General features: G+C 37.4%; 1 protein-coding gene across 2 annotated transcripts in view; it reads left to right on the forward strand.

The window, feature by feature from the left end:
* The window catches only part of Capza1 (capping actin protein of muscle Z-line subunit alpha 1), a 43228-nt gene that overhangs the window by 10061 nt on the left and 18437 nt on the right, over positions 1-14730 (forward strand). For both annotated transcript variants that reach the window (XM_033758291.1, XM_033758292.1), the window contains exons 2-3: positions 7986-8049; positions 11549-11600. In XM_033758291.1, coding sequence (XP_033614182.1) covers positions 7986-8049; positions 11549-11600 — 116 coding nt within the window. The remainder of the gene's footprint in view (positions 1-7985; positions 8050-11548; positions 11601-14730) is intronic.

The following is a 14730-nucleotide window of genomic DNA, read 5'->3' on the forward strand; positions in this document are numbered from 1 at the left end:
ACCTGTAAGCCAATGTTTTTTGGATGGTTGAAAACAGTGTCAAATCTGGTGTAGCAAATGCCTATAACCCCAGCACTCTGGGAGACTAGGGCAAGCAGATTGCAAGTTCAAGCCCAGCCCGGGCTACTTTTCTACTTAGTGAGATCTTATCTCAAAGTTTTAAAATGACGGGAATGTAGAACTCAGTGCAAAGGCCCTGCTTTCAAACCCCAGTAGTGTACCTCCTCCCCAAAAGAACTATGATAGAAGAAAAAGTCAAAGAATAGTCTTTGGTGATGTGAAAATTACATGAAGTACGAATTTTATTATCCAAAATAGTTTTGGAACACAGTTGTGCTCAGGTATTTGTAGTTGGGATAGAAACCATGTGATCCACAAGATGTGTTGCATTTACTCTCTGCCCTGTACCTTAGCAGTTTGCTGATACCTGCTCTGCTCTTGAAATTCATTTGTAAATGATGGACTATAAGTAGGTACTTACATGTTTAACAGTGGCAAATTCCTTGAAGAAAAAAAGCAGGTGAAAGGGATAGAATTATGAAGGATAAGGAAGATGTAACACCTAACATGTATGAAAGTCAGGGAGAGGCACTATATGTAGTAGATGACCCTAAAACAGATACCTTAGGGCTGGGAATTTAGCTCGGTGGTGCCGTGCCTGCTTTGCAAGCGCAAGGTCCTGAGTTTGATCCCAGTACTGAAGGGGAAGAAAATGATTATGGGACTGAACCATTTGATGGAAGGGCATTTCTAGCAAAAAAGAACAGAAAGTTCAGAAAACCTTAGCGCATACTTTAGATTTTATAGTAATTATATGAATGTGTCATCATGTCTACTACTATTTTAAGATATTTTGATGATATTTTAAATTTGGTTTCAAACAGTGATATATCAGTATAATACTTCAAAATTGTCCAGTGTTTAATATTCAGTAATCCACCATTTTAGTAGCTGTCTCAGGAGATGGCATGGAATTCCTTGAATTTACAATATGTTTAGGACTCCCTGTTGCCATCTAATGATGATTACATTCTTTTAAACCAACGATCTGTTATTACATCTTGACCATTGCATGTATCTTCAAATCGCCCCGCTTCAGAGACTGAGAGATGTCTTGGTTTCTGTAATTGGACATTTCATCTGTTCTGGATGTTTTCAGAAGCACTGGGATTACTTGATAAGTTTTTCCAATACTTGAACCTGAATTCAAATGCCACTACTTAATGTTCCCCCCTCTGACTTTTACGTTTAGTTTTGTTTTTTTCTTTAGAAAATAAAAGTGAGGGCCAGGGATTTAGCTCAGCGGTTCGGTGTCCTGCCTTGTAAGCGCAAGGACCTGAATTCAATCCCTGGTACCAAAAAAAGAAAAGAAAAGAAAAGTGAGCTTGTAGTTTACTTTTCTCTTTCAATATAATCCCTATTTAACCAATTTGTCAACCCATATATCTATAGCTAGTAAATGTTAACTAAGACTACCTTTAATGGTAGTATTACAAAAGACACTGGGCTATATCACCTTCCTTTTTTTTGAGACAGGATCTCACTAAGTTGCCCAGGATAGGTTTAAATTTGTGATCCTCCTGCCTCAGCTTCCTGGAGTACTAAACTCAGATTAACCAATATTTTCAATCATATGGCAATATGTATGCAGATCTCAATGAAATAAGGCAAAGCTCCTGGTTTGGGTATAACTTTTAAAAGCGTAAAAACAGGCCAGGGATTTAGCTCAGTGGCACCACACCTGCCTCATAAGCACAAGGTCCTGAGTTCAATCCCAGTACGGGTGGGTGAGGGAGCATAAAAAGGGCTGGGTATATAGGCCAGGGCTACAGCATCTTTAGGTTTAGTCCCCAGGTGGGCATAGAAGCCAGCTATAAGTTTTTTAAAAACTCCTTTGTTGCCTTTTTAGCATTTTAACAACCTCACCTCATTCAGCTCTTTAAACTTTCTTGACCTGATTCTTTTAATTTCAGTGTAATTCTCTAGCCTTTATCTTTGTTTATGTCCATTTTCATCTTTTAAAAAATAAAGGATGAAGGATCTTGGTATAGTCCTTTTTTTTGTTTTTTAAAAAACTTAATTCCGCTTATACAAGTAATTTATATTTCTCTTGAACAGAGATAGTATTTTTCTTAAAAAGTCTTTTGTATACCACCACAAGAGGTAGTCCTAGTTAATATTTAGTAGCTATACATATGTGTAAATATATATATAATTTTAATGAACCCAGCAGTGTGTCATTTTGTAAACCCTTTTTATTTAACATTTACCATATCAGCAGAATATGGCAAAATTTTCTGTTTTAGGGACCCTTAAAAATTGAGTTGTTGTTTATGTGGATTTTATCTATTTGATTAGGTATTAAAACCAAGACATTTAAAAACATTAATAAATTTTTTTGTTAAATTTTTATTGTTTATTGGTACAATCTAGGTATACAGTACAATTACATTCATTATTGGGATCCTGTACCTTTACATGATAGGTCTTGAATCCTAAAATAAAAGTAAAAGAGAAAAGGCAATGATGTAAAATTAAAATAATCCTTAATTCTGAAGATGAAAATGGTCCTTGAACATATTTAAGTTGCTTCTTGCTCTTGTAGTCTTACTCTTTTTTTCATTTTTTAGAGAATATTAGTTTCTATAATCAAACCCATGTAGATATGACCTTACATATTTAATACAGTGCATTACCCCCGTAGAAATGGAAAAAAAAATAATAACTTTCTAGACCAATATGGCTGTTAATTCCTGTACAATGCCAACTCAACATAGTAAATTGGGATAACTTTTTTCCAAAGTCGACACCACAGTTAAAGTTTCAAAATTATAGACATTCAGCACACTCCATTAAAAAAACAAAAACAAAAAAACAAAGAGGAGAATAATACCCAGAAAACAGCAAAGTTCTGTTGCTGTTGTGGTACCTGGCACCATTTTTTTTTTTTATTAGAATCTTAGTCATCATCTGAAGAGAGAACATTCTAGAGTAACATCATTAAAAATAGCTCTGATAAAGCACGGTCACTACTACATATCATAAAGCAGGTACAAGATATTTTACATTTACACAGGTATGATACAGTACTGTCCTACATCTGTATTACTAGAATCAGTTTTGGTTTGAAATTTACTTTGTCTGCAAATAAGAGTGCTACCCCTGCCTTTTTTCTGGGCTCCTGTCACATGGAGAATTGTTTTCCATCCTTTCACTTTCAGTCTATGGGCTTCTTTTTGCAGTAGGTGTGTTTCTTGTATACAACATATTGTTGGATTTTGCTTCTTCCATTCTGCCAGTTTATTTCTCTTGATTGGTGAGTTGAGGCCATTGAAATTGATGGTTATAACTGATATGTGCTGACTTATTATTGTCCTGTTAAGGCCTTTTGTTGACTCTTTACTTTTTCACCTTCTCCTTTTAGTTTCTTGCCTTGCCGTGCCTATTTGATTTGCTCTGTTGGGCCTTTTGGTGTTGTAACCTTCATTGTCTTTTTCTAGGATATTGTTTAGAATTGTTTATAGTGCTGGTTTGGTATTTGTGTAGTTTCTCAGGTGTTGTTTGTCTTGGAAGTATCTTATTTCCCCATCCATTTTGAAAGAGAGTTTTGCAGGATACATCGGTCTAAGTTGCAGGTTGTTTTCTTTTAGGACTTGAAATACCTCACTTCCAGGCTCTCCTTGACCTAAGGGTTTATGTTGAAAAATCTGCTGTGATTCTGATGGGCTTTCTTTTCCATGTGATTTGTTTCTCTTCTCTTATTGCTTGTAGTATTTTGTTCTTCCGTTGGATTTCTGGGATCTTGATTATTATATATTTAGGTGTAGATTTTTTTTTTATCATGGCTAGTTGGAGTTCTATATGCCTCACTTACCTGAATGTCAAATTCTTCCCCTCTGTTTGGGAAGTTTTCTGTCATTAATTCTGTGAACAGCTTTTTTAAGTCATTTGTATTTTCTCCTGCTACTTCATGGATTCCTATCAGTCTTATGTTATTCTTCTTTGCATCATCTAGGAGTTGCTGGATCAATTTCTCATGATCCCCTACTGTTTTTAAGAGGCCTCTGTTTTCATGGTGACTGCCATCTTGTCTTCTATATCTGATATTCTATCTTCACATTCTTTTATTCTGTTGTGTACACTTTCATTGGAATGTTTAATCTCCTGGATATCTGTTTGAATTTGTTTTATGGATTCCATTTCTTTCCTATGTTGGGCATTTATTGTTTCCATTTCTTTCTTATGCTGGGCCTTCATGGCTTCTATCATGGTGCTGAGCTCATCTATTATGTTCACTTTTTTTTCTTTTTTGTGGTACCATGGATCGAACTTGGGTCCTTGCACTTGTGAGGCAGATGGCAGAACCACTGAGCTGAATACATGGCCCAGTATTATGTTCATATTTATGATTGAATTTTTATAACAAAGAGCTTTATTTAAAAAAAAATTTTTTTAGTATGAAGAATAGCACTGCTTTACATTTTTGAAACTTTTTATTATCTATATACTTTAGTATCTCCATACGTGTTTGTTATAATATGTTGTCCAAATTTGTATATATTTTCCTCTGCCTAGATTGCCCTCCCTATTCTATCTACTCTGTCTCCAACCCAGCTCAAACATCATTGCTTCCCTTTATGCTAGAGAGAGCTGATTGCACCTATGAACAGCTCTGCATTTAATACCTGCTTGTTCTATTACTGTCTAGCTGTCAGATCCTTGAGGGCATTGACAGTGTCTTAGTCTTCAATTTTTACTTACTGGTACTTTTCTTCTTAGTTTTTTGAATGGGTAAACTCTTCTTTATATGCGGTATCAGTTCATTCATTATACAAACTGCTATTATTTCAGTTGTATCAATTCCATTAGATTTGTAACTTTTGAACAGTTTAGGGCATTCCAGAAATAATAGCAGTAATAGTGTCTTTGTGTGTGTGTGTGTGTGTGTGTGTGGTCCTGTGGTACTGGGGATTGGACACAGGCCTTTTGTACTCAGATGCATCCCCTAACCCTTTTTGTTTTATTTTGAGACAGTCTTGTTAAATTGTGTAGGATTGGGCTCCAGCTTTCTATTCTCCTACTCACCCTCCCAGAGTGCTGGGGTTAGAGACCTGCACTACCACCACACCTCCCTTCAGTTTGGTGACTGTAATCGCAGGTGTTGGGGATCAGGCTACATGATTTGGGTCCCATAGAGTCCAAGGATTATATAATTTGCTTCAGGAACAGTAAAGTTAATTTTAAAAACCACAGGCTTTCTGGCTATGTGTAGGAAAACTCATAAGCACAACACTACTAGGGCAAAAGAACTTCTGAGGACAATACATAGAATGTAGGCATCTGAGTAGAGGGAAAGATCACTTCCCCATTACTCATTGGTTACACATTTACTGACATCTCCTGGGTGTCACTGTTCCACTAATGATACACAACTCCTTCCCCCTGTGCTTCTTGTTGGCTAATAAAAGTGGACCCACTGTGAGATTATTGAGAGTGTCCACTAGAGGCATATCTCCCTCCCCCTTGCATTCTAAATTACTGTTTCTGTCTCTTATCCTTCATTGTACCCTTGCCCAGGCAATTGGAGGTCTGTTCAGCCCCAGATATTCAGGTACTGAGGAGGCTAAGGCAGTAGGATTGTAAATTTAAGGCTAACCTGGGCAAATTGATCAGATCTTGTCTCAGAATAAAATTCAAAGAGGACTGGAGTGTAACACGGTGATAAAGTACTTGCTAGCCTGTTCTAAGCCCTGGGTTCAAACTCCAATGTGGCAAAGAGGAAATAGAAAGCACTTAAAGTCTTAAAAAAGAAGTAAAGATGCTAATAGAAGGTACCTTTTTGGAAGTAGGGCTTACCTTACTTGTTAGATGTACCATGTTCCTCTTAGCTTCACATTAGTGAGTTGAATCATCTTTATACTTACTATTAAACATTAGAGAATTTTCAGTATCATTTCTCTTATAGTATGTATCCTGAGAGACCCATTTGAATTGTCCTAATTACTATTATTGACATGATCTTAAATATAAATATATGTAAATATTGACAAATAGCTCTTTCAGAGGAACTACATTGGTTTGAGGAGCAGAAAGGAAAGGACTCAGAACAATCTTGGAATAGATTAATTGGAGAATTCCTGTCTTACGAGGAGGACCACTTGACTATACCCCTTTTCCTATTTGGACCATCTTGCATACAGAAACAGTACAGTATTTCTTCTCAGAATATAGCATCCATAGTGGCCACTGGACCAGAGAAGCCGGGCAATGTCCCAAATAGCCTGTGACAGGGCCGGGGATTTAGCTCAGTGGTGCCACCGCCTGCCTCGCAAGCGCAAGGTCCTGAGTTCAATCCCCAGTACCAAAAAAAAAAGCCAAATAGCCTGTGGCACTTAGGCTAACACACCCTGATCAGCAGCAAGTCTACTCCTTGTGTTCCATCCAGTGACTAGAGACAAGCCATAAATAGACTGAACAGGCAAGCTGAGAGGAGCACCAAAAGTGTGTTAATGTCTTCATCAAGGATAGTGGGCACGTAAAAGGAAATTACCAAAAATTTTGAAAATTAAAATTAGAAAGCTGGGCGTGGTGGCTCATGCCTGTAATCCCAGCACTTGGGGGGCTGAGGCAGGAAGATCGCTATGAGTTCAAGACCAGCCTGGACTACATAGTGAGTTCCAGGTCAGTCTCAACTACATAGTGAGACCCTGTCTCAAAAAAAAAAAAAAAAAAAAAATTAGAAAAGTCAATAATTGACAGTAAAACGAACACAACTCTTGAAGAGTGTATTAGTAAACTAGAAAATGGAGCTAAGGAATTCTCCCAAAACATAATGTAACAAAAAAAGTTGTAGGAGAAAAAATGAGATATGCAGGTTAGATCCTGACTTTAATTATCCATTTATAATAGGTGATTTAGAAAAGAATGCTTGTGAGGGAGCAAAAGAGGGAGGACAGGGTAAATAACACAAAAAATAATTTTTCATAGCCTTTTTAGGACATTTAGTGCAGTGTTGAATAATAGATAGTACATATCTGCCAAAATTAGTGACAGTGCTTATGTTTTCTCATTATGAGAGTTGTCATAGAATTTTGACCACTTATCAAGTCAAAGAAGTTTATTCTACTCCTACTAAAAACTGGTAGTTTTGTTGTTTTATGATGTTGGGATGAGTGTTGAATTTTATCATTTTTTTCCAGCATGAGTTGGGGTAATCACATGATTTTGTTCCTTTGATTGGTAAATAACATTACTTTCTTAGTATTAAACCATCCTTGCATTGGACCCGGGGTTTTAGCTCAGTGGTGCCATGCCTGCCTTGCTAGCTCAAGGTCCTGAGTTCAATCCCCAGTACCAAAAGAACTCACAAACAAAAAACTCCTTGCACTGTGATAAACACTATTTGGTTTGTAATTTCCTTTGCTGATATTTTAATTGCTTAAATGTTTATAATTTAAACAGGATCATAGCTTGTTTTTTGTGAATATATTTTTACCAAAAACTAATTATTTAGCTTTTTTAAAAAATGTAAAAAGACCAAATAGCACATACAGTATATTCTTTTTGTTGTTGTTTGGTTTTTTGCTGCTGTTGTTGTTTTGTTTTTTTGAGACAGTGTCTCACTATGTAGTTGAGACTGACCTGGAACTCACTATGTAGCCCAGGCTGGTCTCGAACTCACAGCGATCCTCCTGCCTCAGCCTCCCGAGTGCTGGGATTACAGGCGTTAGCTACCATGCCCAGCCCATGGACTGTACTCTAAAATCAGAATATACTTACATTGATTGGATGGTTTGGAGTATGTTTAAGATATAAAATTTTAAAATCTGTTCTTCTTTTTCTGGGGGGGGCCAGGGATTGAACTCAGGACCTTGTGCTTGCAAGGCAGGCACAGTGCCACTGAGCTAAATCCTTGTCTCTGTTCATTCCTTCTTTTATATGTTACTCTTCACAGTACATTTACTGATATTTTTATTTCTCTTTAGGTACGCATTGCTGCTAAATTCATCACTCATGCACCCCCAGGGGAGTTTAACGAAGTATTCAATGGTGAGTAAAGATTACAATTCAGTTATTTTAAATCCTAGTTAATTATTGTCATTATTGAGTGCTTGCTACATCTTAATCCCTGTGACATGTTATAGCTATAGCTAAGGAAATTGACATTGAAGAGATTGAAAAGAATTTGTCCAGGGTTACCCAGCAACTAAGCATCAAAGTTAAGATTCAGTTCCACGTTTGAGTCAAAAGCAAGCTCTTTCCCCATAAACTAGGATTCCTATGTTAGGTAATAAAAGATAGTTTAATACTAAAACTGTAGAAGTAACATTAAAGTGCATTTATAGTATTATTTGGGGAGACTTTTTTTTTTTTTTCTTCTTCTTTTTTGAGATGGAATCTCACATTACCCAATCTGGTCTCTTAATTCCTGGGCTCAAGTGATCCTCTGACATCAGCCTCCCAAGTAGCCAGGATTATAGATGTGTACCACTGTACTTGATTGACAGTTTTAGTTTATCATTGTAAGTAACAGTTTAAACCAGGCATGGCCGTGCATACATATAATCCCAACACTCTAGGAGGCTGAGGCAGGAAGATCGTAAGTTTAAGCCCTGCCTGGGCAATTTAGTGACTTTTCAAGAACGTGTCTCAAAAAAAAAAATAAATAAATAAATATAAGGACATACTGTGAAGGCCCTGGGTTCAATCCCCAATACTGTACAAAAACAAAACAAACTTTCCTCAGTGCTTTCACTCAAAAAGTCCCATAATATATGACAAGTTGGGGCTAATGGGGCTGAACTAACTGCTTTTGGGAGGCTTATATTCATTAGATCTGTGGTAGGATTTTTGTGTTTGTTTGTGTGTGTGTATAGGTCTGAGCCCCACCCTACACTATAGATGGAATCCAGAGCCTTCAAAACAACCTATATCCCCAAAATATTTTTTTAAAGGTCATAACATTTTAATTATAAATATCTTGGTTTTGTTGCTGTTGTTTTTTGGTACCAGGGATTGAACTCCTTGGGACCTTGAATTTGCAAGACAGGTGGTGGAACCACTGAGCTAAATCCCCCACCCAGTTATAAATATTTTAATCTGGTGATTCACTTTTTTATCATCATTTTAAGGCAAATAATGCCAGTGTGATTTTTCCAATTTTACAGATGAGACACTAATTTAATTTGCATCTCTCGATATTCAACAGTGATGTTGAACATTCATATATTTATTTGCTCTTTCCCAATTTTTTTTTGTGACAGGGTCTTGCTAATTAATTTTCCCAGGCTAGTCTTGAACTTGCAGTATTCCTGCAAAAGATGCCAGAGTGCTAGGATTATGGGCATATGCCAAAACACACAGCTTGATGTGAAACATAATTGGATAATCTTTTTCTTATGAAATTCTTTATAAGGTAGTTCTGAATGAGCCAGTTTTCAAACCACTGTCTAGTACATCACAGTCTTCCACACTATACACAGCTGAGCATGGTGGCATACACCTGTAATCACAGCTGCTCAGGAGGCTAAGGCAAGAGGATCAAAAGTTTGAGGGCAGCCTTGGCAACTTAGCAAGATCTTGTCTCAGAAGGTCTGGGTTGTAGCTCAGTGGTAGAGGGCCCCTGGCTTCAATCCCCAGTACTGCAGAAATGAAAACATACTGTCCACTGTCTTAACACAGTTTACAAGATTTTTTTTTAAGTTCTCTGTAAGTCAAGTCATTTTTGTACCTCCTGGTTCCCTTTAGCAAACATTTATTTTGAGGTTCTAGTTTTATATTGGAAGGTTAGTTACTTGAGAGGAAGGAGCTATATGATATTTATCTGTAACTGGCCCAAAGCCCCAAACATGGTATCATATTCAGTAATTTCCATTGGTAAAATCAGTGGTACAGAAAAAAACTAGGGGAAACACAAACATTTATCACAAGAAATACAGAATATAATAGAAGTATATCTTTATAAAGATTATCTCGATTTTGAACCCTGACAGTAAGGGAGACAATGTTAGCCATTTTCTCCCTGGTCTTTCTCCCTTAAATGTAAACTTTGAACAATTGAACTTTTATAAAATTCTCTTTAAACTTGACATGTAGCTCATATAATTCATGACTTTGCAAAATTAATGTCTTATAGTTAAAAATCCTTTGTTTTACTTTTGACAACTGAATGTACTTTATAAGAGTACCATGAGAATTATTGTAATCAAAGCATAAGATTAGGAATGAGGTCTGCGTTTTATATTGGCACCCACTGCCACCATCAGACTCTTCTCTCAGAAGTTGTCAGAATCAGTACCCTTTGGCCTAGAGTCAGCGTTCCCTCTTGGAATAAATGCTTGTATTTTTGTTTTTGTTTTGTTTTTGGTTTTTTGGCCACTTTTCAATTTATGGACTATATTTGTGGTTATATAATAAAATCTAATACCAACCAGAAAATTGGATACAATGAATATCCCCCCAGTCCGGTGACTTTACCCCTTTAAAAGGGGTTAGGGGGAAAAAAACAGAAATAAAAGAGATTAGAAAGAACCAAAGCTAAAGGACAGAGGAAGATTATGCAAACTTTGGGGGAAACTGGTGAAGAAGGTAGGAAAGAAGGAAGAAACAAGAACAAAAACCAGAAACAATGGGCTGGGATTGATGTTTCCTTAGTAACAGAAAAAAATGACTAGACAGTTTGACACACAGCTTTTTAAAAAGTTGTGGATCCCTAAGCAGTATTAGATTCTTCAGAGAAAAATATGTCAGGATTTTAGGCCAGTGACAGAATTATGCCCAGCTTTCTTGATCTGGTATGAAAAGTCCTGTAATTCTTAATCTAGGCTGTGTGTGTGTGTTTGTGTGTATGTGTTTGTGTGTAGGTGGATGAGGGGTAGTGGGGATTGAACCCAGGCCCTTGCGCATGCTAGGCAAGCATTCTTCCGCTGAGCTACATCCCCACCCTCTGTAGGCTGATTTTAAATAAATCATTAAATAGTATTACTGCTAGGGACTGTAGCTCAGTGATAAAAGTGCTTGCCTAGCATGTGTGAGACTATGGGTTCTGTCTCAGGCACCATAAAAATAAAAAGTAAATAATTTAATTAGTAGTCCTAACTGTAACCTTTTGCAGACCTTATTCTTCTTTTGCTATGAAATTCCTTGAGAATTTATTGTTGACTTGCTGTAGTACTAATAATAGTTGTATATAAAACTGTGAACATTAACAGCTATTCATCGTGGTTTATAGAATTTCTACACATACAGTATATCTGAAAACTAACCTCTCAAAAGTCTGGATTTTAAAAGTCTATTCTAGCTGAACATGATGGCATATGCCTGTTATCCTAGCACTAAGAAGGATGAGGCAGGAGGAGCATGAATTCTGGGGCAGCCTGGATTATGTAGTGAGTACAAGGCCCGCCTGGACAACATAGGCAGACCCTGTCTCAAAAGTGTTCCCCCCGAAAATCTTTTCTAGATGTGCTAAAATTTGTCAAATTTGTGCAGTACCCAGTATTTCAACATGTTTGTGATACTGAACATTTCAACATGTTTTCCTCCTCAGATGTCCGGCTACTACTTAACAATGACAATCTCCTCAGGGAAGGGGCAGCACAGTAAGTACCTTTTCTGAATCTACTTAACAACATTATTCTGTAAACTGTAGTATACTATAGTGACAGTAAATTCGCATCCTGAAAACCAAGTTTAAAATACTTAAAGCTGTGCCGGGGATTTAGCTCAGTGGTGCTGCCGCCTGCCTTGCAAGCACAATGTCCTGAGTTCGATCCCTAGTACCCGCCCCCAAAAATACTTAAAGCTGTCCATCCTGTTTTATTTTTTTGTTTGTTCATTTCTTAGAGAAAACATGTTTTCCTGGTATGAATTTATTTTGCCTATATTTTCCTTATTAAAGCAGAATTTAATGTTAGCTATTAGATTTTCTTTTATAATTCTTCTAGGTCAGTGTTGAATTTTTTTTAACTGCTAGTTATAGAAAGATTAAGCTGCTGATAAGGATTGATAGTTTAAGAAATTAACAAAAAAATATCATAAAGTACTTTACCAGAATTAACCATAGATAAAAACCTGATTGCTCCAACTAGTCACCGACCCTTAATCACTGGCAAGCTAACTAACCTTTCTAAAACAGCACCTTTATTTTGCCCTTGACCTCAAAAACATCAATGAGGGTGAAATCAAATCTAAATGCTCTCTGACTTTAAAGGATCCCTGTCACTACTCTACTGTTCAACCCAAAGCTCTGTGTCAGTTACTGTCTACCCAATTAGGCCAGGGTTCTTTTGTAAAGAGGAGAACACAACTGGATAATGGCTAAGCAAAGGAAGGGAGGGGAGGACAAGGACATTTCTATGCAAAATAACAAATAATTATCATAAAGACCATATTGGTATGATATGTAACTGTTTAGATCTTGGTCGCAGAAAACTGTATGAAAGCTGCTGCCTGGTAGACAGATTTCCTGACCTGTTCATGGAATTTGTTTTGGGATTACAATCTGCAAACCTAGGTTTTACACATCATTACTGTAATTGTCATCATGAATGATGACCCTAGTTTTACATTTATGTAGGAAAGTGAGGCACATATTAAAGATAAACTCTAATGCTACTTTTCTTCTTAGATGTATAAACTTTGCCATAGCAAAGGTTGTTCATGAGGCAGATTTCAGCAGTGCGTGCCTGTAATCCCAGCTACTTGGGAAACTGAGGCAGAAGAGTTGAGAGTTCCAGGCCAGCGCAAGCAACTTAGTATGTCCTGTCTCAAACACAGAAAGAAGGGCTGCGGATTTGCTCAGTGGTGCCCCGCCTGCCTTACAAGCACAAGGTCCTGAGTTCAATGCCCAGTACTAAAAAAACTGAAAAAGAAAAGACCATTCATGATTTGCTAGTTCAACCCTCTGCTCTTTCACTGCACTTCATTTATATCTGTCAACAGATACTTATCCAATCTGAATCCTCTGGTAATAAGGAATTCCCCATCCTACAAAGCAAGTTCTTCACTTTCCCTGACATTTTGGTTCTAGTTTTATCCTTGAGAGATATCCAAAATAAACATAATTTTTATTTCACTTGACAGTATAGCTAAAGCACATCGAGAGTAGAATGCCACTCAGGAGTATTTACAGCTTAAGCCTGTTGTCCTATTTCTTGTTAGATCTGAGTGGAAGTTGGGATATAATTGAGACACTTTGATTGCACTGATACTAAAGTGATTGCACTTTTGATTGCACTAATGTTTATATGTATAAATATTCTGTTCTATAGATTCTTAAGTTTTTGGAAAATCTTACTAAAAACATTTTCATAAACCTAAATTATTTGATTTTCTATAGTGATGGAGGGTTCATTTTTAACTTCTGTAATGAAATGCTTCAATCTCTTGGTCATAATTTTCATAATTAGCGCTCAGTAAGTATTATTTTAGTAATCATCAAATACTGCCTTCCATATGAAATAAAGGAGGCCTGGGCCTGGGGATTTAGCTCAGTGGTTCCACCGCCTGCCTTGAAAGCGTAAGGTCCTGAATTCAATCCCTGGTACCTAGAAGATCTAGGAGCATCCTGAATTTCTGCCTATCTTTCTGATGATCGAAACCATTTGTGGTAATTCTTAGCACTTTCGGTATAAGTAAGATGTTTTAGGTCATGTTGAAGCGTGAATTTTATGTTGAGTGAGATAGGACAGAGCTAAGTGTTCTGAGATAGAACAGTACAAACTAATATGGTGAGACTTAGATTTTAGAATAACCACTGGTTATTATTATTCTAATCACTATGTGGGGGCAGAGGAACAATTAGTATAGTTCAAGAGTAATTGGTGGTGGTTTGGACTAGAGTGGAAATGGGAAAGTCACATTCTGAATATGCACTTAATGTAGAACCTGTAAGATTTACTGATAGGAGTCAAGTGAAGTGGAGCACACCTACAATCTGGGTACTTGGGAAGCTGAGCGGGAGAATCACTTCAAATTCAAGACCAGCCTGGGCTGCTTGATGAGTTCAGGATCAGCTAAACTACATAGCGAGGTGTCTCAAAAAACTCACAAAATTCTAGCCAGGCTTGGTGGTGCGTGCCTGTAATCCCAGCACTCGGAAGGCTGAGGCAGGAGGATCGCTGTGAGTTCGAGACCAGCCTGGGCTACATAGTGAATTTCAGGCCAGTCTCAACTACATAGTGAGACCCTGTCTCAAAAAACAAAAAAAAAGACCACAGAATTCTGATGGAGCTGGGCATAGTGGCCCCAGCCTATAATTCTAGCACTCTGGGAGGCTGAAACAGGAAGATAACAAGTTTGAGCCCAAGTGGGCAACTTAGGCCTGCTTCAGAATTTAAAATGGGGCAAAAAAAAGGAAGGCTAGGATGTAGTAGCTTAATATGAAGTTCAGTCCCTAGTATGAGGAGGGTAAGGATTTACTAAGATTAGGTGCAAAATGAGAAAAGTCAAGGATGGCCCACATACATGTACTGAACTTTTTTTGTTGGTGTTAAACTTTGCCATGTTGTTTTCCCTAAGGCTAACCCAGTTTACAACTTGGTCTGCTCAGGTTGCTATAAAAAATACTGAGACACTGGGCAGCATAAACTGTACATTTATTCCTCGTAGTTCTGGAACCAGAATTCTAGTCAAGTAGGTAGCAGAGCTGGGTTCCAGTGAAGGCTTTTCCTGGCTTCCAGAGGCCTTTCCTAGGACTGTCACCTTCGTGTTTTCCTGCACTAATAATCA

Source organism: Fukomys damarensis, unplaced genomic scaffold (assembly GCF_012274545.1).
Source record: "Fukomys damarensis isolate Sample0158 unplaced genomic scaffold, DMR_v1.0_HiC HiC_scaffold_33, whole genome shotgun sequence".
In the NCBI taxonomy this organism is placed as follows: domain Eukaryota; kingdom Metazoa; phylum Chordata; class Mammalia; order Rodentia; family Bathyergidae; genus Fukomys; species Fukomys damarensis.